The 27279-nt window shown below is 47.4% G+C and overlaps 1 protein-coding gene across 3 annotated transcripts in view; it reads right to left on the reverse strand.

Moving 5' to 3' along the window:
* The window catches only part of SRGAP2 (SLIT-ROBO Rho GTPase activating protein 2), a gene marked incomplete at both ends in the record, with an annotated part of 264810 nt that overhangs the window by 30631 nt on the left and 206900 nt on the right, over positions 1 to 27279 (reverse strand). For all 3 annotated transcript variants that reach the window (XM_080698581.1, XM_080698580.1, XM_080698579.1), the window contains 4 exons: positions 2144 to 2204; positions 7783 to 7807; positions 9989 to 10016; positions 13155 to 13239. In XM_080698581.1, coding sequence (XP_080554707.1) covers positions 2144 to 2204; positions 7783 to 7807; positions 9989 to 10016; positions 13155 to 13239 — 199 coding nt within the window. The remainder of the gene's footprint in view (positions 1 to 2143; positions 2205 to 7782; positions 7808 to 9988; positions 10017 to 13154; positions 13240 to 27279) is intronic.

Here is a 27279-nt window from a genome sequence, read left to right on the forward strand (position 1 = left end):
GAGGCTCGGGCATCTCATCTAAATAGTGGAACTGTAATACTTATCTCCCAGGGGAAATGAAGTCAAAGATGTAAAACTTCTCAGCATTTTGTGGGCCACAGACCCTTTTGAGACTGACAAAACTTATAAATGCTATCCCCACTAAAATGTCCATTCACAAAAAATTTAACCAGAGCTTTTTTAGAAAGTTCATGAATACCTTAAGTCTATTTGGGAAAAAAATAAATTTAATTGAATAAATATATTTTGAACAACTATTATGTCTTAATAGTTTTTAAATCAATAATGCATTTGTTTGCTTAAAGCTAGAATAATTTCAGAACTGCTAAGCCATACTTCTGTGATAAAGAATGACTAGTGTAGAATACTTCTTACAGCTCTTCTTGTCTTTAGACTTAAGGTATATAGACAAAACAGTGTTTTCCAAAGTTACTTGGCCATTATTTTCCTCCTCATTCCCCTTCAGAGTGGCTGTTATTCACATGTAATAAAGTTAGATTTACAGTTTATTGTTTATGTCTGTTTGGGTTTCACTCACCTTAGTTCATTAATCTTTTGAGTATGTGAAATACTGTTTATGTTCTATTTAGGTTTTCCCGTGTTCTCTCTTCTACTCTCCATCTCTCACCTTGATCATCAACACGCAAACTATTGTATGTGTTTACTTATTGGCAGACCAACTGTTTTGTTTGTTAGTAGAGTATTAGGTTCAGGAGGAAGCATTTTATTGGTACACAATAAGCAATTCAAAGATATTTTTATTAAATGCATGCATGCATGAATGAATGAATTTGCCTGGATGAATGAATGGAAATTCAGACCTCCTTCTTCCTATTGTCTTTAAGCACAAAGAATTCTTTCTCTCCTGAACTCAGTTTGGCCTTATCTTTGCCAACTACTTGGCCATTAATTATTATTATCGGTGAAATTTCTTATTCTGTGATTCTGAATTACTACAGCTTATCTCTTTTTATTTAACTTACTACCTTCTTATTTTCCCCCAAATGCATCATAAAACTACTTAAAGACAAGAAAAGTGTATTATCCTGTTTTTGTTTTCCTACTTGGCAATGTGTGGTGCTCAACATTGATCAAGGGCTTGATAAATATTTATTGATTGTTCAACAGTGATGCTCTTACTTCAAGTGACTAGAGATAGCACTAAAAATTACAGTTGATGGAAAAAAGGATAAGTTGTGAGAATGTTCAAATAATTACTGTTCAAAATGACCCCAAACAATGTCCCAGTTTATAGGGAAAGAGAAAGGGGTGGGGAAGGAGGTAGAATAGGTGCCTCTGAATTTAGACCAGCAATCTTTTATGTACCTCCTTTGTCCAGGAAGGTCATTCGGTCCCTCTTCCTATTACCAGATAGAGCAGTATTGAAAAACGATTTCTGATGCCCAGTTCCTAGATATCTTCACGGCACAGTTCAGATATGTGTTTTCTAAACACTCTTACCCTTGGAAAATCAATTCTCTGACAATTATCTCCTTCCCTAAATTCTGTTCAACTAGACCAGTAGCTGGCAAGGAATAGAGTTTACGAGATTTAGTGTCCAAGCAGAAGGATTAGGGTGGTTTGAGTGAGGCTGAGAAGGAGCCAGCCCCTGCAAACTCTCAAACCTTAGATACAACTTTAGGATCAGTTACTAACTGACCTCCTGGGGAAGCTGTATGCTGGGAGACCAAACCAGAACAAAAACAGAGTATTATTAGGAATCAGTGCAACATTAGAAATGGAGTTGTTTCCAAATCAGACTGGCACAGAAAGTCAATATGACAAAATGGTTAGGCTGTGCCACAGGAGATAACTAAACAGGCAAAGGTTATGAGTAATGGTGTTATCAGCTGTATCTCCCCACACAGCAGCTGGAGCTTAAACTCATTCTCAAGCCAGAAAAGGGAATGTGCTAAGTAGCTGTGGCATTTTGGGTCAAAACATATGCTGTCTTCCTCTCACTGTCTAGGTGTGAACATTCTGAGGTCGCCAACATTACAAAACATTGAACAAGTAAGATTTTTATTCCTTTGCCGAGAATGCCAGCATGGGAAGGCAGTTCTTTATTTTTACTCTGCAAAGAATTCCTGGAAGTTCTTTCCAACCTTTGCACAAATCCGAGTAAGGCTGGAATGCTACTTACCATGTCTGCTGATGAACCGGATGCAGCTTTCTACCACCAGAGGAATTGCCTGGCCAGAGTCCTGAAAAGCCAAAGGGAAGCATAGCATCAGAATCTTCAAGCAGGGATGGCCCAGGAGCAAAGATGAGGGCCACATGTGTGGACCGTGTCTTGGCTGGACCAGTGGGTGATCCACAAAGTGGCATCTGGCTCGTCCCCCAAGCTCCAGGGTCCCAAAACACAACCTCCAACCTAGATCCCCTTGCACGTGCCTTAAATCCAGCATGTCCCAAGTGGAGCAGGTCATTTTTTATCCTGAACCAGCTCCCTACCTGCTGCCATCCAATTGCTCAATACATCCAGTAAGTCAGGTTTGCCTCATCAATATCTCTCAAATCTGTTTAATTTTCCATCTCTACTACCACCGGTGTAGCTCTCTTTGTAGCCTTGCATGTCTGGGATCTGCCTCTGCCTTCAGTGGCTGCCTTTCTGTTCCTCAGGTCCTTGCTAAGAACTTGCTAAGTTGCTGAAGCTGGCTGTGAACCTGTGATCCTCTTTCTCAACCTCCCAGGTACTGGGATTACAGGCATGTTCTGCCACACCTCATGAAGGGTTTTATAATAAACCTACATGCACAATAATTCAGCTATGTGAAAAAAAAAAAAGACATCAGGCAAAGGGGCCCAAAAACCTAGCTAGAAAGGGATTCAGATGTTTATGAGAGAGACTGGACTCTTTCCTAGGATAGGTCTTGTGCCTTCTGCCCATTTTACAGGTTTTCCTGTGCCCACCTCCTCTGATTCTGAATTTTCCACTGTAGCCGTGGGGCTTGGCCACTGTTAGGGAAGCAGCTGGGTCTCATGAAGGAGTCAGGCTGAGAGAAGAGCTGGCTTGGCCTCGAGCTCTGGAACTTGCCAAGAACTGCGGTGCTGCCAAAGGGTGTCTGCGTGTGCCAAGGTAGAGCTGGAGTTGTGAAGGTCTCCATGACCCAATTGCTCATCTTCCTGACCCCCAAACCCATCTGCTTCCTCTGGCTTCCCAGCTACGGGGGCCAGTGTCTGCGCTCTTGTCGACATCACTGACTTCTGCCAGTCAGGCTAGGTGATTTTACAGGAAGAATCATCTCTCTTCCTTACACTAATGAAGAAATCAGTCTCCACTATTAAAAGAAAATCAAGCTCCACTCTTTGGGAAGTCTTTTTATGTTTATAGAGTTGTTTACTAGAGTTTTCATTTATAAATAGTAGCAGCACAGATAATGAAGATAGCAATATCTTCAAAGGGTTTGCAAAGCGTTGTTGGTCCTAGTTTTGTTTTAAAAACCCAGACAGAGAGAAGCTGGGAAGTTCACAGGTTCCTGGCTTCAGCGAGTTATGTGAATGCAAAATTCTGCCTGGATGTGCAGGAAATGAAATATTAAGGTAGTTAAAGTGAAGTATGTAGGGCTGGCAGGAAACAGCATGCAAGGTATTAACCCGTATGACCACGGTTACCAAGAGCCCATCAGAGGTAGCCCAGAGGGACGATCTGGCAGATGAGGGAGGGCCAGAGATGACCTGCCTATTGCAGAAGAGCATTTTCCTTGTCCCCAGTACTTTAGTGGAGCCTAAGGCAGAGTCCAGTGAGGATAAACAAGGGACAAAGGCACAAAGGCTTTGGGCGTTCTTGCCATCCTCCCTGCTCCCTGAGATGCTTCTGACAGATGAGTGAATTCATTTCCCTGGATGTGCGTGTGGGCTCCTGTGGTGTCCCAGAGACCTGCACTAAACTCCAGACTCTGGACTTTGCATACAATTGACAGAGCAGTTTCTCTGTGTTTTCATTCACTGGATGTTTCTTTTTCTTCTCTTCCCACCTCCAGTGTTACAATTGATGTCAATTTAGTTCATTTGTTCATAATCTTTTTGGTCATGTAATCCCTGTGGCATTTAGCGATAATCAGGCTAAATTCCTATCTGATCAGATTAAGGAAACAGGAGGAGAAGGATAGTGGGCGTAACTTGGAAGAGCTAGTAGAGCAGTGGTCCAGTAACTTGCAGGAAAAAACAATCAAGAAGACAGCTAGACTAATGTCTTGGCAGAATTTCCTTATTTTTTGGTAAAATTTGGGCGTTATAAAATTGTACTTATTTTAAAATTTATTTTTTAGCTGATACATAAAAATAGAAAAATATATGTAGTACTGGAATGCCATGTGATGTTTTGACATGTGCACATTGTATAGTGTTTAAGGAAGGTTAAACCTAGCTCTCTTTTCAAACATTTATCAATTCTTCGTGTATGTGTGCGTGTAAGGAGGGTACTGGGGATTGATCCAGGGCGTTCTACCTCTGAGCAGCCCTGTTTATTTTTTATTTTGAAACAGGGTCTCATCAAGTTGCAGAGGGCCTCACTAAGTTGCTGAGTCTGGCCACAAACCTATGATCCTCCTGCTTCAGCCTCTCAAGTACTGGGATTACAGGCATGTGCCATTATGCGTGGATTTATCATCACTTTATGATGAAAATGTTCAAAATCCTTTCTTCTAGCTTTTTGAAATGACTGTACATTATTGCCATCCATAGTCATGCTACTGTGCAATAGCACACCACAGTTTATTCCTGTCTAACTGCAGCTTAGTAACCACTGATCAATCTTTCCTCTTTTGCATAATCTTTTCTTTATGTATTAGGGATTAAACCCAAGGTCATTCTACCTCTGAGCTACACCCCCAGCCCTATTTCTTATTTTTATTTTGAAATAGGGTCTTGCTAAATTGCTGAGATTGGCCTTGAACCTGCCATCCTCCTGTCTCAGCCTCTTAAATACTAGGATTACAAGTGGAGCCTTAGGTACTGTAAGAAATGGAAAGTTCCCATTAACAGAAACAGAGAAGTTAGGGGAGGAGCTAAGAAAATATGAATGTGGTGGGGGAGAGGGAAGACTGATGTTGAAGGTATAAAATGTTCTCTCAACTTTCAAGCATAAATGTTCAGTCAAAACAGTTAGAAATCCGATCCAATGACTGACACAGGCAGCACTTTAGAATAAAAGGAAGTTTTGTGAAGGTTCATATAGGGGAACAGAGTGATAAAGAAAACAACATGGAGAGAAATCAAGAGAGGGCTAAAAGATGGGTATGATTGGGCACACCTGTAAGCCCCGTATTGAGGAGGCTGAGAGGAGAATTGCAGGTTCGAGGACAGCCTCAACACTTAGCGAGTTTCTCAGCAGCCTAGCAAGACCCTGTTTCAAAATAAATAAATAAATAAAAATAGGGCTGGGGATGGAGCTCAGAGGTAGAATGTTCCTGGGTTCAATTTCTAATACCACACACACACACACCAAAAAAAAAGAAGAGCGAGAGAAGGCCAAACTTGGGGGGAACACCAAAATTTAGATGAATGGAGAATGCAAAACTGTCAAAAGAGAATGGAGGCTATGTCCAGGAGAGAGATGCCTGGCTTGAAGAGGACAGAGACAGTCTGGAAGAAGTGGTCTAGGTACATACTTTTTAAGGAAAGCCTGGGGTGGTTTGAATCTACCCTTCTTTGCTAGGGTCAAAGATGACTGGGATTCATTAGGAACTCTCAAGGACAAAAGCTATCTTCCTCTTGTTCGGCTGCAGTGTCATAAACAAACACTGATTTCTTGGATACTAATAAAAGACTGCTCATCTTCCAAATTTACTATTTTACCCTCCTGACCATCTTATAAAAATAAACCTTTTTGCTGTTAGATCTGAACTGCTGGAGAGAAACTGGGACAGCAGAATAAAAACAAGGTCTTTATTTGATTGGGGTTTATGGTATATCCGGAACCTTTAGGCAAATCTAGCACCAGGCAAATGCACTGCTGTGTCTACCACTGCTTGGACACAGCAGTGTGCAAATCAAGGGAGTGAGTGTCCCCGCCAAAGGTGAGCCCAACCGGGGCACATACTGCCTGCCCTATGGGCTCCTGTACTTTGGCAGCCAGAGGAGAAGCCGCAAAGCCCTCCTTCATATACTCCATCTCTAAGCAGGAGGTCCAGTGGACGGGGAACTGAAAGGAACAGACTTCAAGTTCGATCCTATTCTTTTTTTTCTTTCTTGCGGCACTGGGGGTAGTACTCAGGGGCATTCTACTTTTGAGCTCCACAGCCCTATTTTTTATTCTTTATTTTGAAACAGGGTCTCACTAAGTTGCTGAGGCTGTCCTTGAACCTGTGATCTTCTTGTCTCAGACTCCCAAGTACTGGGATTATAGGCATTTGCCACCAAAAGTGGCTCATTTTTATGGTACTGGGGATTGAACTCAGGGGTATTCTAGCTCTGAGATATACCCCTAGCCCTATTTATGTATTTTTTATTTTGAAACAGAATCTCACTAAGTTGCAGAGCGCCTCACTAAATTGTGGAGGATGGCTGTGAACCTGTGATCCTTCTGTTTCAGCCTCCCAAGGACTGGGATTACAGGTGTGGCCACTAGGTCTCACTCTTTGGGTTTGAAATGCAATAAATCATCTGTGGAAGGCATTCCATTCTCCTCCAGTTTTAAATGAAATTATGAGAGGAAGAGAAGAAAGAAAGAAATAGAGAAGGAGGAGAAAAGAAAGTTATAATAAAAATGTTTATCATTTAAAAGATGCACAAATGCATCTGATAGTGTTCTCATTAGAATGAGACCCAAGGGAGGGGTGTAATAATGACAGCAAAGCTAGACAGGTTGAGGCCTGTGTCATCAGCGACCCAGCTGGCCTGCCCCCCCGGCGGAGCAGTCGGATCAGCTGAGTATACTGTGGGCATGCTGACACCCCGGAGACCATGCGCTCTCTACATTTGATTATTTCCCTGTGGTTAGGGCCACTGTGAATTACCCAAAATGTCTTTATAGAGCCTGGATCAGCTTTCCCCTGAGTAGACAAAGATATTTCTGAGCTCACTCCACCCCCTCCCTATTAACTGCCTTCCGCAAAGCTGGTATGAGCTTAGGGGAAACAAAAATCATTTTAGTATTCGCTATAAAGTATAATTATGAAGTTAAATTTGCCACTGCAAAAGAAATACTTCAATTAATTTTTTTTAAACAAGCACAAGTGCTGTTCAGATTATCCACGGATACGGATTATTCCTGCCACTCTTCCCTTACATCCCTCCTAGTATGGGTAACGAGAGCTGGTGCCCAGTGGCAGATTTTAATACAACGTTAAGATCATTGTACACAACTGTACAATTAAACAGCTCTTGCCTATCGTTCTCAGACCAGATTTATCTCTACGTTATTAGCATGTGTCAGGAACACATGTAGGATGGCCACACTACTACAAACAAATCTGACAAACTTTAGACTGTCCAGTCAAAGGGATTAGCTGCTGGGATTACTGGCACGTAGCGCTAGTAACTTAATGTGTATGCAAGGAACTATGAGACCTCTTTTTGGTCTCCTGGAAGCCATGGGCAGATCAGGCACAATCTGTTCCAGTTAAACCAAACCTCTAGGATGCAAGAGGGTAAATGACGAGGAAGGAGAAGTCATAAAAACTAATCATTTCAATTAAAGTGAAATCAATGCAGTTGCTATGATTATGATGAAAGGGTACACCCCAAACGCAGGCATGAAGTCAGAGAAGTGTTTACAAATAGCTGTGGCATGCAATCAAATTTTATGCCAGGCTAGCCTGGCTCTTGCTGGGTTCTTACCTGTTTTCTCACGGTTGAGCTACGCCTGTGGTTGATCCCACCAAATCAGAGAGTATCGATCCAGCAATGGGGAGAAAAAAAAAGCGAAAATTGGGCCAGAATGACACAAATAATTCCTTTTTAATTTTTTAAACACAGTACTGGGGCCTGAACATAGAAGTACTCTACTACTAAGCTATATCTCCAGCCTTTTTAGGATGGTCTTGCTAAGTTGCTGAGGCTGACCTCAAACTTGCAATACTCTCAATCTCAGTCTCATGAGGAGCAGAATTATAGGCAAGTATCACTCTGCTTGGCTCAAACAACTTCTCTCAGTCCTGAAGTAAAAGGTTTTTGTTTTTTTTTTTCTTTCTTTAAGGTGATAGTGGGGATAAAACCCAGGAGTATTCTACCTCTGAGTTATATCTCCAGCACTTTCTATTTCTTTGCTGAGGCTATTCTCAAACCTGTGACCCTCCTGTCTCTTCCTCCCAGGTACTAAGGTTACAGGGACACATCACCAAGACTGGCTAGAAATAAAGCTTTTAATCATGAAAAAATCAGTATGGTAGTTAGTGAAACAACTCTCATTTTTCAGGTCAGTCCCAGAAATGGATAAGAGACTTGATAAGTCCCTTCCTAACTAAAGTCCAATACAGTTTTTCTCTTCATAAAAGCACAAAGATTTCTGTTTTTAATGTCTACCACCATTCAAAACTTGAATAGAAGGGAATTGGTTCAATTTGCAATAAAATAGATTTGAGTTAGACAGTAATATCTTTCTGTTTGCAAAGACACTCTAGTAAACACCAAAGGATAATGCCATTTGCTTTCTCTTGGAAATCTGCAGGGAAGATAGGAAGTGATTTTCTGGATTTAGAGGGTAGTAGCTGCAGGTTCCTGAGTGGAAGGAACCTTGAGGATCCTCTGTCTATATTTCAAGCTATATTTAGCCTTACAAGACTTTTCTCAAAGGGAATCCAAATCAGAGGCACAATACCCAGAACAGAAGGGCAGTGCTGCCCGGCTTTGAGTGAAGTAGGGGCTAGAGTCTGGCTACTCGGCTTCGCTCTGTGCCTACTCTCAGGCAGCTCCTGATGAAATTTGAAATCCTAGAGCTTCTGAGAGCTGATATAATGGTCTTATCTTCTAGAAGAGAAAATCAGCGTTCTGATAGGGAAAAAGAGCAGCCTGAGGTCAGACAGGGTGAAATAACCCAGCAACTGGGAAGTTGACTTAGCTCTTTTCAGTCTTCCCAGAGATGTCTGCAGGCACAGGACCTCAGGTGAACTTACACTATATCACCGAAGATATATTCCAAAGAATTCCATTATCCTGGTTCTCTCCAGTCCTCAAGACTGGTGTATTAAAGGGACCTTTGTTATAATCCACAATGACAAAACGATGAAAGCCAAATGAAGCTATCTCTAAATAATGAGCCTATAATTGTAAATGGCTTATGATTATTGTGTGTGTTGGCAGATATAAGTGGTTGATATAATGGGCTAACGCAGGGTCTCTAAGGAGTCCAGTCCATTAAAGCTCATTCTCCAGTTAAATCAGCACATTTTTAGGCATCTGAGAATGGCTGGCTGAAGGAACGCCTTGCTCTCTGCCAGCTCACGAGTTCTCTCATAACAGCACCATGACTGGAAGGGAAAATATTTGACAGGGATGGGAGAGAGAGGTAGGGAAAGACTGGGAGGGGTGCATACTCATATATCAAGAAAGGATTTCTACCAATGCTGTTTGGCAAGCCAATGCAATGCAATATTTCATTATCCAGCAACAGTCACTAATTAGGCTGTCATCTTTTCCATGCACACAAAAAAATCTCAGGTCAAATGCTATCTCCTGATCTTCTTTCTCTGGGTCAGAGACTTCCCAGAGCCCACATGTTGACATGTTACTGGGATTCTCCAGAGGCAAACATTTACTTTTCTTGCAATATGGTGGCTTTGGGGAGTCTCTGAGATTGCTTTTAGCAAATGATAACTTCCTTTACTCAGTTCTGTTCAGCTCTTTTCCTGAGTCACAACAGACCCCATTTTCATGTGAGACCAGATGGAGTGAGTAAGGCAAAGGGAGGAAGCAGCCCCTTCCAGACCAGTCCTTACAAAGTCAACATCTTCACAACTCAACTCCTTGGCTTTTTCCCAGGCTGGGATCACTGGACCCCATGGCCCTCTCTTTATCCCTTCCCAGGGCTGTCTCAGGCCACACCTACCTGGCGAGATTGCAATCTGTCCGCTGACCTGTGGGAAGACAAAGGCAAAAAGCATATGTTGAAGCAAGGGGGATGAAGAAAGGAGATCTGTTCCTTGCAATTAACTTGCCCATTTCCCCAGAGAGCTAAAAGAACAGAAGTGTCCAAAAGCCTTTTTGGGGGCAAAAATTTTCTGTTGCTGGTTCCTACGCCAGAGTTTCTGGTATCTCTAGACCTTAAATTTGACAACTCTGCTTCCCAATGGGAAAACAGACATGAATGTAGGGCAACAATAACAAGGCACATGCTACTTTAGAGAAGAAATTATTAGAAGTCTTCCCAGAGATGAAGTTTAGCTTCATTTGTGTATGCTGGGTGTGTGGATGGTGGTAGGGAATGATAGACAAACTTGCTTGCTCCTGAGTCTACGAATGAACACACATTCATGCACACAGTGGGGGTTGGATAGAGAAGATGGAAAAGGAGCTGTTTGAATAGAGGAGGGAGAAAATATGAATGTTCCAGTTTTAGATTCATACTAAATTTTAGGTTGGACTGGGGTGGCAAGACATAGCTGAGATTTAATGCTGATACTAATAGCAAATCACAGTTCTCAATCCAGTAGTGGGCCCTAATAGTTTAATGGTTCATAGCCAGCTTCAAAAATGAAATTGAAGCCAGGCGTGGTGGCGCACGCTTGTAATCCCAGCATTCGGGAGGCTGAGACCTGGAGGATCGTGGTTCACAGACAGCCTCAGCTACTCAGTGAGGCCCTCTGCAACTCAGTAAGACCCGGTTTCAAAATAAAGAATAAAAAATAAGGCAGGGGGTGTAGCTCGGAGGTCGAATGCCCCTGGGTTCCATCCCCAGACCCGCAAAAAAAAAGAAGAAAAAAAAAAAAAAGAAAAAAAGAAATTGAAAACCTTAAAGTTTGTAAATATTCTTAAGATTTTTTCTTTTTAAAGTTCTGGACATTGACTTTAGAGCCCTTCTATCTCCCCAGTCCTTTCTTATTTTAAAAACAGTGTCTCACTAAGTTGCTGAGGCTGGCCTCAAACACACAATACTCCTTTCTCATCCTTCCAAGTATAGTATTCTTATCTTTAAAAATACATAAACACACACACACACACACACATATACGCATATATATATATATATGTATACACACACACACACACACACACACACACACACACACACACACACGGGCCATGATGTAATACATGTTGCTTTCTTTGAGTCTAAGCTTAACGAAGCTTGATCTCTATTAAATAGATATTAGATAAACCAGGGGCAAACAACAGCAGGCACCAAGCCTGGAGATATCAGCTTCTACATTCCTCTTTCAAGCTTCTGAAAAGGCAACCCCAAAGGCTGGAGGAGGGCAGGGATTTTTCTTGCCTTTAAAGCTTGCTAATTGTTGATTACAGTTTAGTTCATCTTGAGAAATACCATCCCCCACCCCCAACAGCCTCTCCTTATAAAAGACTCAGCTTTCATCTGCAAAAATATTATTCTAAGCCATTATTTTCAACATCTGTCCTACTTCCATTCTGGAATATTCATACACATCAATTATTCCTCTGTGGCAAGAACAAGAGACTCTTGCATTATGGTGACAAATACATACAGAAGGCAGGGACATGATGACTTGCACACAGATTTGAAGCTATTTTTTTCTTTATTGCTAGAGCTTGTCATCTTTAGATTAAGGCAATTTGTGGCACTAATGAATGGTCAACCTTCATCCCTCCAGAGCACATTTGATGCATATATATGTGTAAGCAGACACATACATATATGTATGAGTGTATGAGCACGTACACACACACACACACACACACACACACACACACACACACACACTACAGCTATTACTTGATTCAAATAGTTCTGGCTTTCTTTCCTTCAATTCCCAATGGGGCGATCTAATAACCCAAGGGTAAAGATTTTCTATAAGCAAAGTTTGGCTCTCAATGGCTGGACCTGTTTAGTCTGAGTCCCTTGGGTGGTGAAGAGGAAAGAGACCAGAAATTACCTAAACGTCTTTTTTCACATTAAAGAATATGCCTTAAAAATCACAAGATCAAAGATATTAGAGGGGAAAAAAAAGAATTAACCCTGGGAGGGAGGGCTCTCAGAGGAAGGAAAAGGAGAGGGCAAGACGGGTAGGTAGAAGGCACAGGTATGAAAAGCAGGGCTCCAATTCCTGGGTCAAGATCAGCGAGTCTCACACACACTTTTCTGTGCTTTGTAGTCTGTCTGAGGAGTGCTCAAAGATTTACTTAAAAATGTCAGAGTTCTGTGTAAGTGCAGGCTCACCTGTCGCTGAGGCTACCGCACAGCCCCTGTAGCCTCTCACCTTAAATTGAGGGGAGTAGTGGGGCAGGGAGGAGGAGCAGAGCATGCAGAGGCATCCCCAACCTGGGAATCCCATTAATCATAGTATGCTGAGAGCTAGGCAGGAGACCTGGGCAGGGTGCCAAAAACCTAGGGAAACTTCTCTTTCAACCTTTCCCTTGTTTGACAGCCAAGAAGAGCAAATCCAGAGTGCCAGTCCTGTTCTCTGCCTTGCTACTTTCCAAGGTCTGGTTAAGATCAACATCAGAGACGACACAGTCCATTCAGCACCAGGGCCTTAGCAGAGCCTCAGCAGAGCGAGGGCTGCCCCTTAAACAGTATCAGGACCCTTTTAAGCAGAAGGAAACATGGATGCTTTGCTCAACCTGGATGCTAGAGAAGGCAGCAATGTATCCTGTATTTGAGGATTCTCTCCTCCTCAGAGCAGCCGGGCATCTCATCTCCTGGTTCCTACCTTCTTGCTCCAGTCTCAGTCCCGCCACAGAAGGGCTGGAGGTTTTAACAGAGTGTCTGGAGAGGAAATCACCCCACAGCTCTGTGACTCTGGTGGTGGCAAAGGAGGCAAAGGAGGGGGGCTGGGTGGAGAGCAGGCACGCTCCATTTAAACAAATAGATGATGCACATTAGTGCTTCATTAAGCATTGCCCTTTCCCCATTACTCAAGCAGTCATTTGGGGTATGTGCTTTCACATTAAACAGGCTAGGAAAAGAAATGCATTCCTATAGCCAGATCAGGTCCACTTGGCTGAGGATGGAGGTGCGCGCTCAGGGAGGCTCGGCTGGGCCTCCCTAGCTGCTGCCAGCAGCACATTCCCACACTCACTTTCACCCAGGGTTTTCTGCAGAAGGTCATGCTTGGCTTGTAACTTGGTGATGAGGTTTCTGCCCTCCAGGTATTCTTTCATTTTCTATAAGGGGGGAAGAGGAGAAAGAGTAATCAAATTTTGGAAGTAAAAACAACAACAACAACAACAAATCAGATATTCAGCTGGCCAATTCTTTTTTTTTTTTTTTAATTTTATTTTATTGGTGCACTGTATTCATACATCATAGTGGGATACAAACTTTTGTAGACATACATGCACACATCGCCCAGTCAGCCCCCACCCGATCCCCACCCCATTCTCTCCCCATCCCTCCTTCCCATGCTTGGCTTAGTGGTTGACATCTAGTATTATAGCAATTTATCCAAAATTAAAAATGATAATCTCACATAACAGTTTCATTTGTCTGATACCAAGCGTTTGATGATTTAAAGATAGCATTTCAATATTTCTTTTTGCTTTCTTTCTTACCAGAGAATATTTTTTTTCTATTTTTTTAGGTGAAACTATCATATATTTATATATTTATTTTTCAGAAAAAAATCTATCCTAATATGGAATATGAATTCTAGATACCCAAAACGATCTTGAAAAAGAACAAAGCTAGCAGATATATATTTTCTGATTTCAAACCATATAAAGCTACAATAATTGAAACAGTGTAGTACTGTTCTAAAGGCAGATATATAGACCATTGGAGTTAAATACAAGCCTAGAGCTAAATTCTTCCCTATATTGTCAAGTTATTTTTGACAAGGTTTCCACGAACATTTGGTGGTAGAAATAATAATCTTTTAACTAAATATTGTTGAAAAATAATAATTACATGGAAAAGAATAAAATTGGACCTTTACCTAATCCCATATACAAGTATTAACTCAAAATAGGTAAAAGACCTAAATATAAATCTTGAGACTATAAACTTTTAGGAGAAAATCTGGGTCATAAAACCTCACAACATTGAAATTGGCAGTGATTTCTTGGATATGATTTCAATGGCACAGGCAAGAGAAGAATATACAAACTCCCTAAAAAATAAAAGAAAATATTTTATATCCAAAGACAATGTAAACAGAGTTAAAAGTTACTAATAGAATTGGATAAAATATTTCCAAATGCTATATCTGAAGGTATATTAATATTCCAACTAGAAATCCTAAAAATTAACAACAATAAAGGCAAACAATACAACTTAGAGATAGGTAAAAGACTAACATAAAGACTCTGGGCCCCAGGCCGAACTGCGCATAGCACGCCAGACCCCTGGAGAAACCAGGCCCAGTAAGACGCTGGGTTCTGGGCGGGGGTCGCGGGCTGGGCACGCCAGATGGGGCCCGGGTCGCGGGACTCTGGGCCCCAGGCAGAACTGCGAGTAGCACGCCAGACCCCTGGAGAAACCAGGCCCAGTAAGATGCTGGGTTCTGGGCGGGGGTCGCGGGCTGGGCACGCCAGAGGGGGCCCGGGTCGCGGGACTCTGGGCCCCGGCCGAACTGCGCGTAGCACGCCAGACCCCTGGAGAAACCAGGCCCAGTAAGACGCTGGGTCCTGGGCGGGGGTCGCGGGCGGGGCACGCCAGATGGGGCCCGGGTCGCGGGACTCTGGGCCCCAGGCCGAACTGCGCATAGCACGCCAGACCCCTGGAGAAACCAGGCCCAGTAAGACGCTGGGTTCTGGGCGGGGGTCGCGGGCTGGGCACGCCAGATGGGGCCCGGGTCGCGGGACTCTGGGCCCCAGGCAGAACTGCGAGTAGCACGCCAGACCCCTGGAGAAACCAGGCCCAGTAAGACGCTGGGTTCTGGGCGGGGGTCGCGGGCTGGGCACGCCAGAGGGGGCCCGGGTCGCGGGACTCTGGGCCCCGGCCGAACTGCGCGTAGCACGCCAGACCCCTGGAGAAACCGGACCCAGTAAGATGCTGGGTTCTGGGCGGGGGTCGCGGGCTGGGCACGCCAGATGGGGCCCGGGTCGCGGGACTCTGGGCTCCAGCCGAACTGCGCATAGCACGCCATACCCCTGGAGAAATCAGACCCAGTAAGACGCTGGGTTCTGGGCGGGGGTCGCGGGCTGGGCACGCCAGATGGGGCCCGGGTCGCGGGACTCTGGGCCCCAGGCCGAACTGCGCATAGCACGCCAGACCCCTGGAGAAACCAGGCCCAGTAAGATGCTGGGTTCTGGGCGGGGGTCGAGCACAGGGCACGCCAGCTGGGGCCCGGATCGCGGGACTCTGGGTCCCGGCCGAACTGCGAGTAGCACGTCAGACCCCTGGAGAAACCGGGCCCAGAACAGAAAAAGATAAAGAAAAACATCGGAGAGGTGGTAAGAAAGCCGTCATGGATGCCAGGACACTGGAGATGCAGAAAAAACTTATCTAAATGCACTGGAACTTATGGAAAAATTCGCCGTGAAAGAGGACTGCTATTTCTCTATATTGTTAAGAATCTCAGACATCACATATAAGGAGAGAGTTTAGCGGAGACCAAGGAGAAATGCGGTGTTGAAAGAGTTCTTCGCTATGGTGGTGGAGACTTGTATTCAGGAGAAGCAGAAACTGGATCTTACCAACTTTATTTTTTTGGAGAAATTACACCAAATGTCGAATGCTACCATCACGCATGCTTCGGAACACTGGACAACATTCAGAGTGGAAAAAGAGCCTGAGAAGGATTTGAAACGGTGGAGGCAGTGGCAATGCCAGTGGCCAATATTCGGGGGAGGCAGAGATCTGATACATTACAACTGGAACCTTTGAAATAATAACCACAGAGACAGTGATCGGAACCTGCTGAGGGGTTAGGCGGGCGCCGGGGCCAGTGGCCGACATCGGAGCTTGCTGTGAGGCAAGGCCACTACTGAGGCCTCCGTGGCCGGGATTGGAACCTGCAGAGGGGTTAGACCGATGCTGGGGCCAGCGAGGCCGGCATTGGAGCCTGCCATGATGCAAGGCTTGTGCTAGGGCCTCCGAGGTCGGGTCCGGAACTTGCTGAGGGGTTAGGCCGGTGCTAGGGTCAGCGAGGCCGGCATCGGAGCCTGCCGTGAGGCAAGGCCAGTGTTGGGGCCCCCGAGGACGGGACCGGAGCATGCTGAGGGGTTAGGCCGGTGCTGGGGCCAGCGAGGCTGGCATCAGAGCCTGCCATGAGGCAAGGCCGGTACTTGGGCCTCCGAGGCCAGGATAAGAGCCTGCCGAGGGGTTAGGCCGGTGCTGGGGCCACCAAGGCCGGCATCGGAGCCTGCCTTGAGGCAAGGCCGGTACTGGGGCCTCTGAGGCCAGGATAAGAGCCTGCCGAGGGGTTAGGCTGGTGCTGGGGCTAGCGAGGCCGGCATCGGAGCCTGCCATGAGGCAAGGCCGGTACTGGGACCTCCGAGGCCGGGATAAGAGCCTGCCAAGGGGTTAGGCCGGTGCTGGGGCCAGCGAGGCCGGCATCGGAGCCTGCCGAGGGGTTAGGCCGGTGCTGGGGCCAGCGAGGCCGGCATCGGAGTCTGCCGTGAGGCAAGGCCGGTACTGGGGCCTCCGAGGCCAGGATAAGAGCCTGCTGAGGGGTTAGGCCGGTGCTGGGGCCAGCGAGGCCGGCATCGGAGCCTGCCTTGATGCAAAGCCAGTGCTGGGGCCTCCAAATCCGGGATCGGAGCCTGCCAAGGGGTTAGGCCGGTGCTGGGGCCAGCGAGGCCGGCATCGGAGCCTGCCTTGAGGCAAGGCCGTACTGGGGCCTCTGAGGCCGGGATCGGAGCCTGCCGAGGGGTTAGGCCGCTGCTGGGGCCAGTGAGGCCGGCATCGGAGCCTGCCGTGAGGCAAGGCCGGTACTGGGGCCTCCGAGGCCAGGATAAGAGCCTGCCGAGGGGTTAGGCCGGTGCTGGGGACAGCGAGGCCGGCATCGGAGCCTGCCTTGAGGCAAGGCCGGTACTGGGGCCTCGAGGCCAGGATAAGAGCTTGCCGAGGGGTTAGGCCGGTGCTGGGCCCAACGAGGCCGGCAGCGGAGCCTGCCGTGAGGCATGACCAGTGCTGGGGCCTCCGAGGCCAGGATCGGAGCCTGCCGTGAGGCAAGGCCGGTACTGGGGCCTCCGAGGCCAGGATAAGAGCCTGCTGAGGGGTTAGGCTGGTGCTGGGGCCAGCGAGGCCAGCATCGGAGCCTGCCGTGAGGCAAGGCCGGTACTGGGGCCTCCGAGGCCAGGATAAGAGCCTGCCGAGGGGTTAGGCCGGTGCTGGGGCCAGAGAGGCTGGCATCGGAGCCTGCCTTGAGGCATGACCAGTGCTGGGGCCTCCGAGGCCGGGATCGGAGCCTGCCGAGGGGTTAGGCCGGTGCTGGGGCCAGTGAGGCCGGCATCGGAGCCTGCCTTGAGGCAAGGCCGGTACTGGGGCCTCAGAGGCCGGGATTGGAGCCTGCCGAGGGGTTAGGCCGCTGCTGGGGCCAGAGAGGCTGGCATCGGAGCCTGCCGTGAGGCAAGGCCGGTACTGGGGCCTCCAGGCCAGGATAAGAGCTTGCCGAGGGGTTAGGCCGCTGCTGGGGCCAGAGAGGCTGGCATCGGAGCCTGCCGTGAGGCATGACCAGTGCTGGGGCCTCCGAGGCCGGGATCGGAGCCTGCCGAGGGGTTAGGCCGGTGCTGGGGCCAGTGAGGCCGGCATCGGAGCCTGCCTTGAGGCAAGGCCGGTACTGGGGCCTCAGAGGCCGGGATTGGAGCCTGCCGAGGGGTTAGGCCGCTGCTGGGGCCAGAGAGGCTGGCATCGGAGCCTGCCGTGAGGCAAGGCCGGTACTGGGGCCTCCAGGCCAGGATAAGAGCTTGCCGAGGGGTTAGGCCGCTGCTGGGGCCAGAGAGGCTGGCATCGGAGCCTGCCGTGAGGCAAGGCCGGTACTGGGGCCTCCAGGCCAGGATAAGAGCTTGCCGAGGGGTTAGGCCGGTGCTGGGGCCAACGAGGCCGGCAGCGGAGCCTGCCGTGAGGCATGACCAGTGCTGGGGCCTCTGAGGCCGGGATCGGAGCATGCCGAGGGGTTAGGCCGGTGCTGGGGCCAGCGAGGCCGGCATCGGAGCCTGCCGTGAGGCAAAGCCGGTACTGGAGCCTCCGAGGCCAGGATAAGAGCCTGCTGAGGGGTTAGGCCGCTGCTGGGGCCAGTGAGACCGGCATCGGAGCCTGCCGTGAGGCAAGGCCGGTACTGGGGCCTCCGAGGCCAGGATAAGAGCCTGCCGAGGGGTTAGGCCGGTGCTGGGGCCAGAGAGGCTGGCATCGGAGCCTGCCTTGAGGCATGACCAGTGCTGGGGCCTCCGAGGCCGGGATCGGAGCCTGCCGAGGGGTTAGGCCGGTGCTGGGGCCAGCGAGGCCGGCATCGGAGCCTGCCTTGAGGCAAGGCCGGTACTGGCGCCTCGAGGCCAGGATAAGAGCCTGCCGAGGGGTTAGGCCGGAGCTGGGGCCAGCGAGGCCGGCATCGGAGCCTGCCGTGAGGCAAGGCCGGTACTGGGGCCTCCAAGGCCAGGATAAGAGCTTGCCGAGGGGTTAGGCCGGTGCTGGGGCCAACGAGGCCGGCAGCGGAGCCTGCCGTGAGGCATGACCAGTGCTGGGACCTCCGAGGCCGGGATCAGAGCATGCCGAGGGGTTAGGCCGGTGCTGGGGCCAGCGAGGCCGGCATCGGAGCCTGCCGTGAGGCAAGGCCGGTACTGGGGCCTCCGAGGCCAGGATAAGAGCCTGCTGAGGGGTTAGGCCGGTGCTGGGGCCAGCGAGGCCGGCATCGGAGCCTGCCTTGAGGCATGACCAGTGCTGGGGCCTCTGAGGCCGGGATTGGAGCCTGCCGAGGGGTTAGGCCGGTGCTGGGGCCAGCGAGGCCGGCATCGGAGCCTGCCTTGAGGCAAGGCCGGTACTGGGGCCTCAGAGGCCGGGATCGGAGCCTGCCGAGGGGTTAGGCCGCTGCTGGGGCCAGTGAGGCCGGCATCGGAGCCTGCCGTGAGGCAAGGCCGGTACTGGGGCCTCCGAGGCCAGGATAAGAGCCTGCCGAGGGGTTAGGCCGGTGCTGGAGCCAGCGAGGCCGGCATCGGAGCCTGCCTTGAGGCAAGGCCGGTACTGGGGCCTCGAGGCCAGGATAAGAGCCTGCCGAGGGGTTAGGCCGCTGCTGGGGCCAGCGAGGCCGGCATTGGAGCCTGCCGTGAGGCAAGGCCGGTACTGGGGCCTCCGAGGCCAGGATAAGAGCCTGCTGAGGGGTTAGGCCGGTGCTGGGGCCAGCGAGGCCGGCATCGGAGCCTGCCTTGAGGCATGACCAGTGCTGGGGCCTCCGAGGCCGGGATCGGAGCCTGCCAAGGGGTTAGGCCGGTGCTGGGGCCAGCGAGGCCGGCATCGGAGCCTGCCGTGAGGCAAGGCCGGTACTGGGGCCTCCGAGGCCAGGATAAGAGCCTGCCGAGGGGTTAGGCCAGTGCTGGGGCCAGTGAGGCCGGCATCGGAGCCTGCCTTGAGGCAAGGCCGGTACTCTTGCCTCTAGGCCAGGATAAGAGCCTGCCGAGGGGTTAGGCCGGTGCTGGGGCCAGCGAGGCTGGCAGCGGAGCCTGCCGTGAGGCATGACCAGTGCTGGGGCCTCCGAGGCCGGGATCAAAGCATGCCGAGGGGTTAGGCCGGTGCTGGGGCCAGCGAGGCCGGCATCGGAGCCTGCCGTGAGGCAAGGCCGGTACTGGGGCCTCCGAGGCCAGGATATGAGCCTGCCTAGGGGTTAGGCCGGTGCTGGGGCCAGCGAGGCCGGCATCGGAGCCTGCCTTGAGGCAAGGCCGGTACTGGGGCCTCTGAGGCCAGGATAAGAGCCTGCCAAGGGGTTAAGCCGGTGCTGGGGCCAGTGAGGCCGTCATCGGAGCCTGCTGTGAGACATTACCAGTGTTGGGGCCTCCAAGGTCGGGACCAAAGCCAGCTTAGGGGTTTGACCGGTTCAGGGGCCAGCGAGACCAGAACTGGGTCCTCCCATGAGGCAAGGCCGCTGCTTGAGCCAGCGAGGTCTGGATCAGTCCACTGAGTAGCCAGGCCACTACTGGGACCATCAAGAGTGGGATTGGTACTTGCAACGCAGCATGCACAGAGAAATATCGCAGAAAATATAAATCAGACGCTTCTCTTAATCAGCAATAACTAGGAGGAAAAGGGCAACAGGAAGAGGTTGAGCTATAGAAAGGGCCCTATAGTGAAGCAACTAATGTGACCAATCAGAGGGTATGTAATACTGGAGGACGGAGCCTCTTTAAAACGCAGGAGGTACATAAACAAATGTATCAAAGTAAATCACCAAAGAAGTGTGGGACGGAGGGGGGGGGAGGGAATGGGACGGGGGCTGGAGGAGGGCTAATTGGATGATGTGTGCTTGTATATCCTCTCAAGTCTTGTACTCCAATGTGATTGATATATGACTACAATGCACCAATTTAAAAAATAAATTAATTAAAAAAAAAAAAGACTAACATAAATAATGAATCTCCACAGATAACCAATCTTAGTTGTCTGTTGGATGGAAACTCTTGTTTCTCTGGTTCTGGTGAGTGTTACCTATTTCTTCTTTGTAGTTAATCTCTTTGAGTATTTTCTCTAGCGCTGGTTTTGAAGACATAAATTCCTTCAGTTTCTGTTTGTCATGGAAGCTTCTTATTTCCCCATCTAATTTGATAGAAAGTTTTGCTGGATAGGAAATTTTTGGCTGGAAGTTGTTTTGTTTCAGAGTTTGGAATATGTTACTCCAAGCCCTTCTGGCTTTCATGACTTGGTTTGGGAAGTCTGGAGTGATTCTAATTGGTTTGCCTCTGAATGTCACTTGGCCCTTTGTTTTTGTTGCCTTTAAGATTCTCTGCTTGGCTTCCACATTGGTCATTTTGACAATTATATGGCGTGGGGATCCTCTTCTCCGATCCTGTCTAAAGGGAGTTCTATAAGTTTCCTGGATCTGTGTATCAACCTCTTGCTCTATATTTGGAAAATTTTCTGCTATTACTTCCTTGAAGAGATTGTTGATCCCTTTGGTATCACTTTCTTTTCCCTCCTCTATTCCAATTATTCTTAGGTTAGCTCTCTTAAGATGGGCCCATATTTCTTCAATGTCAGATTCCTGCTGTTGGATATTTTTTTCTAGATTAGAAACTATGCATTCATTTTTGGATTGCTCATCTTCTAAGAGCGAGATTCTGTTCCCCATGTGGTCTAATCGGTTGTTTGTGCTTTGAATTGAGGCCTTTACTTCATTAATTGCATCCTTTATCTCTTTTTGGCTCTCTCTGAGTTCTTTTCGAAGCACCTCTATTATTTCTACAGTTATTTTCCTGATTTGATCTTCTAGAAATCTCTGATTTTCTGTTTTATCAGGTTCTGATGTTGTGGGGTTGTGCACATTCATTACTCCAGTGTTATTCCTCTTTCCCATGATTTCGGAGGTTTGTGCCTTCTCTGGGTTCTTCCCTTGGGTCACTATGGCTTCACTTAAGGTGCTCTGGATCTCGAGTCTGTGGTATCTCAGACCCCACTACTCCTTTCCTGGGTTGTATCACAGAGTCTCCGACCCAGGGAGTCGATAGAGGCTGCTTTAAACTATGGGGGGTGCCAGGTTGCACGTTCTCCTATGGTGTGATATCTCTGCCACCACCACTCCCTCACTGGGTCAAGTCCCAGGAGGCCCAATACTGCGATTTCTCCTCTGTGGCCCGCAATTTGACTCACTGTTCTTGAGTACGCAGATGTAGCTGTACTGGACTCGGTGAATTCACTGCTGCTGCCGCCGCCGGTGGCAATATGGCGCCTCTGCCACGCCCTCGGCCATGAGGCTGGCGTATTTTTTCTTCTCTGGTTTTGATTTCCACTCTGAATCCCTGCAGCGTGTGCTGAGCTCAGCCACTGGGAGCTTTAAATGCTGTCTGCGCCGAAAGATCCCGCCTGGCTGTTCCGCAGCGGCTCACCTGGCTTGCTGTAGCCGTCCGTTGAGTTCGCCGCTGCCGCCGGCAGTATGGCACTGCTGCCGCGTCCTCGGGCGCGTGTGTCTCCTCTGTGGCCCTGAGCTCTGTTCTCAGTCCGCTTTCTCTCTGGAGCCTGGTGGTTTTTTTTGTTTTGCTGGTGATGGTGTTTTCTGGCTATGAAAGGCGCTCTTTTTGTGGTAATGGAGATTGGTTGTTAGCGGGACTCTTAAGCCCCGCTTTTCTCGGTCGCCATCTTCCCGGAAGTCCTGGCCAATTCTTTTTGAGAGGTCTTTTGGTTTCTGACCCAGTTTCTAGCAGGTTTATTTTTTTTTTTTTCTATTTCTTTGAGCCCCTGAGCATAGAAGCAGCTGCTGATCTTCACGGTGGATTAGTACCCTGCTCTGTGTTTTCCTAGGAGCTTCGTGTTGGCCAGTACAAACAGTGTCCTAAAGCCCTTCATCTATTTCCGTCAGTTCCACTAGAACTGCAGAAAGCGTGGACAGACTTCCCACACCCCCACTTTCTTGGTGTGAAGACACACACCTGCTGTTGGACATTTCCACCAACATCCCGCCCGCGCCCCCGCCCAGGGTGTGTTCCATTGCGCCAGGAGCCTCAGAGGCAAGCTTGCCACGGAGAGCATCTTTGTCTGGGCCATGTCCTAATCCGCTGCCTCTATTCTGCAGTCTTTATGGAAAACTGAGGATTTCTGAACAGTCAAAGGGAGCATCCCTTCTCCCTACCCCCCAACTTGCATACATTGATACAGTTCCAAGAACAAGAGGAGGTTCAGAAATGCAATGCCACCTGCTTTAACAGCCCAAATACGACTGCTGTACTGCACTTTTAGGTATGATCTCTCATCAACATCTGCCTCTTCAAGCATTCAAAACAACCCTTTGAGCTACTATTATTATTTCCCCTATTTTACAGAGGCAGGTACTGAGGTCTGGAGAGATTAATAAAGTTGCTAAAGGCCAAACAGTGAGTGGTGGTGTCAGTAGCCAAACACAGACAGCTTGTCAGAATAGTGTGTGCTCTTAAACATTATAAAAAAAAAATGCTCAGCTTACTATAGAACAGCGCAGGAGAGAAGCAGAACTAAACCTAGTATTCATTCTTTTTATATGTGCACCAATTTAGGGGATTTTAGAGCACTTTGGCACACAGTCTCTCATTTGACTCTCACAATAACTCTATACAGCACACAGGGAAGATGTTATTTCCTTATTAGAGATGAGAGATGATTCTAGGAAAGAAAGATATCAAATAAATTGTGGATGATGGCAAATTAGGAAGTGGTAGCAAAAGGCAGGGGTCGCAGTCCTCTGGACTGTTAGCATGTTATCTCTTCCATTCTCCCCCACAATCATTTTCGGGGATCTGAGTCTGTCTTGGTTGTCTCCTGCTGCACTGGTTTATCTATCAGATCAGGGGTCATCTGCCCATGTTAATTCAGAGTCAAATGGCAGGATTTCCCAGAGTGTGAGCTGAGAATCACTGCACAGATGTGGGATTATTCAGGTGGTAAGAAGATAAAACACTTTAAACTCTAATAGTCCAGTCTGTCTTTTAATGTGTTCTAAGTAGAAAATAGAATTATACATCAAGCCTTTGGTTTCATGGGTACTGTCACATAGGACCAAGACTGATGATAAAAAGAAAAGGTATAAAAATGTGAGTTACTTTTAGTCTCTATTTTTCAGCATAATGTTAACTTTTAACTATAAGCATTTCTCACTCTTAATAAAGGAAAAAAAAAAAACAATTTTCTTCAGGATGCAGTCCCTAGCCCTCCTATGTGTGCCCACACAGTACTACGTGTAATTTGCAAATCTCCATGACAGCACCTCTCATACAGCCCTGCCTCAGACGGTTTATTACTCGTGTTTCTCTCCAGACTGTCTCTTCCCTACGGTCAGTGACCAGGTCATTCATTATTCTGTCCACCTCTGAAGCTTAGTACCTAGCAAGACAGTAGACACTCAGTAAGTGCACGAAGAATGAATGAATAAATGAGCAGCCTCGCTGTCCTCTGTACAGACCTGTCATTAGCAGTTACCAAGCCCCTAAGTGTGTTGCTAGTCTACATTAAATATAAAACAAACCAGAAACAGGCCATACACCAAATCATTTCTGCCGCCTTATTCAGGACCTGTTCCCTCTGCTCCTTTATGCTTTTGCACGAGAACATCTGCATGAAAATAGGCTCTCGTGTCACCTTCCCCTTTCCATCTGCTCCAGCTGCCAGCTCACCTGCTGTCAGTCTTCCCTTGGTGATATCCTAATCCCCAGCTAATGCCTAATTGTGGGCTTGGAATAGTATTTTGGGGCCTAGAGGTGAAAAGCCTTCAGGAAACATCCATGGCTAATAACACAACCCTCAAAGGCCTCTCTTTGGAAGGTTATCCCAGGAGACCAAAGGGTTTCCTAATGAGGAAAATTCACCGAGAAGCTGTAACCTTCCAAACCAAGACCCGACTGCTCAGAATACAGTGAACAGTCTAAAAGGAGATGGATGTAAATTCCTTCCTCTCACTCATGTTTCCACTTGTGATTCTGGAAATCATTTTTTTATTCATGTTCACAGCTTACAAGTTAACTCCGCTGTCACTCAGTGAACCATTAAAATAAATAATAATCTGATAAAGAGGTATGATGGATTACCTTTTCGGGTTCCATTAAATCTTGAAGGATCAAAACTGTGTCTAGGTCTGACCTGCATCCCTAATACTGGCATGAAACAATAGCTGGGATTTTCCATCCAGGTAGCGGGTGTGGGAAGGGAAGGGCACCCCAGAGTCTGCAGGCATGGTATTTATCACTGCCCTATCTTACCCAGAAGTCAGTGCTCATCTATAGGAGAGATGAGCTGAGGATAAATAACCTCGGCTTTTTCAGTGGAGTGAAGTTAGAAGGCTCAGCTGCTGCTGGACAGACACAGAGAAAGGAACCAAGACAGCCTGGGGGGACTAAGTGGCTCTTTGATGAGAGGAGGAGCAGAAAAAAAGCTGTTTATATGTAATCTTAAAACTTCTTCCTTGGGCAGTAAGAATCACCTCCTTATGTAAAACATATTCCAATTAGGTAACACATTTTCTTTCATTCTACTTCCTATACCCTACACTTCCCTTATCACACACCCAAAAGAAAACTGATTAATCATTTGAACTTTTTATTTTTACCTGGGAATTTTATTTCCCTGGTAAAATCGAGTTCCTAAACTTGACCAATGCTCCTTCCCCAACATTTTTGTCCAGTATTATCAAGCTGAGAAATGCTACCAAAAGTAGGAAGGAAAGCAGAGTCTATTGTGGGTTTTGGCTTTTTTCTTTGCATCATGAAGCTTCAATTTCATTTTGATGATCTCATTAATTTATTTCTTAATAATTCCTAATTTTTATTGTTAGCAATGATGTTGATTTATTAAAAGTATGTATAGAGTAATTTTTCTTTCTGAGGCCTCCCTTCTTGATAGACATTTCTTGTTTTGTTGCAGTATAACGCTCTTTTCTTTCTCTCTCTCTCTCTCTCTCTCTCTCTCTTTTTGGCACTGGGGATTGAACCTGGGTCATCCCCAGGGTTCAATGGCTGACACCCTGAGCCTATTTATTTATTTATTTATTTATTTATTTATTTACTAAAACAGGGTCTTGCTAGGTTGCTGAGAGTCTCACTAAGTTGAGGAGGTTGGTCTTAAACCTGCCATCCTCTTGTTTCAGCCTCCCAAGTACTAGGATTGCAGGTTGGACCACTACACAGGGCTAATACTATCTTTTTCACCAGGTCATGGAGGTGAAGTAGGATCACAAGCACGACTGTTAACTAGCACAGGCTTGGTACATGGCACATATTCAGAAAGTGTTCCTTATACCTCGATCATCTGCTGGATCAACCTAAAAACAACTCTTCCCTAAACTTCTTTGCTTTGTGCTAATATACAAAAAGCCCTTTTTTATCTTTTATTTTGAAATAGGGTCTTGCTAAGTTGCTGCGACTGTCCTCAAACCTTTGATCCTCCTGTCTCAGGCTCCCAAGTACTGGGATTACAGGTGTGGGTCACACAGGGCCTGTTTTTTGTCTTATTTAAAAAAAGAAATAGCAAGGGAGATAAGAATGCTTTTCAATTTTCATTTAAGAAGCCTCTTCTCTTGAAATACATTTTTCCACGGGGGTATGTGTTTGCTTCTGATTCGTACTGAATAAAGCCAAGGCTGTGAGTATCTACTGCAGCAAGGGGGAGGTGGGGAGGAGGAGTAGTGAGCCGGGCCTAGCCAGCCTTCAGTGAAGAGACACACAGATGTCATTAGTGTGGCAGCTCCCCCACCATCCAGGCACGCTGGCATTTCCCCTCCTCCCTGTCAATTTTTAAAGCAGGAAACAGCTGTTAGACACAATACATAATAGAGTAAACCTTAAACGGAACACATCTCCCCAGTTTAATTGGCAGGACAGGGGCATTCACTCATTTGTACCTGTTTAGCGCGTGTTTACTAAGGCCTGCAAAGTATTAAAATGAAAATAGACCTCAGCCCACAAATTCCAAGTCCAGTGGTTTAGTAGGCACTGCCCTGACAGCCAAGGCACTGTCTTCTTTCCTAACCTTTCTCAAAACTATTCCTAAGAATTTGGTAGCCTGGCTTTGTTACTTTTTCAGCTATAATCCTTACCCCCTTCCCCACTCCATCTCCATACAAGAATATTTGGGAGAAATGCCAGAAGGCATGCTTAGAAGGCTTTGACAATTCTTGGCTGAACAGTGAGGTCTACTGCCCATGAGCAGGGAATTGGTTAAATAAAGGATGATATATCCAAACAATGGAATTTTGTCCAGCTATCAAAAAGGGAAGCAAATCGTTTTGGACTAAATGAAAGTAATATATAAAAGAGACTAAGTGATAAAAGTAAAGAATGAATGTCATACTTCTATTTATCCTATTTTATTTCATTACATCTTAATGTAATTTATTAATCTTACAGGGTATTTAGCCAGGTTTGGTGGCACATGCTTATAACTTGGAAGACTAAGACAGGAGGATTGCAGGTTTGAGACCAGCCCCAGCAATTTAGTGAGATCTTCTGCAACTTAGTGAGATCCTGTAAAAACCAAAATAGGGCTGAGGGTATAGCTCAGAGGTAGAATGACCCTCGGTTCAATCCTCAGTACCACAAAAACAAAAATAAACAAGGAAAGAAAAAGATATTTACCTGTAGGTCAGTGGTGTCTATGAATAGAAT

This window comes from Muscardinus avellanarius, assembly GCF_963383645.1.
Source record: "Muscardinus avellanarius genome assembly, chromosome: 7".
NCBI classification, from domain to species: Eukaryota; Metazoa; Chordata; class Mammalia; order Rodentia; family Gliridae; genus Muscardinus; species Muscardinus avellanarius.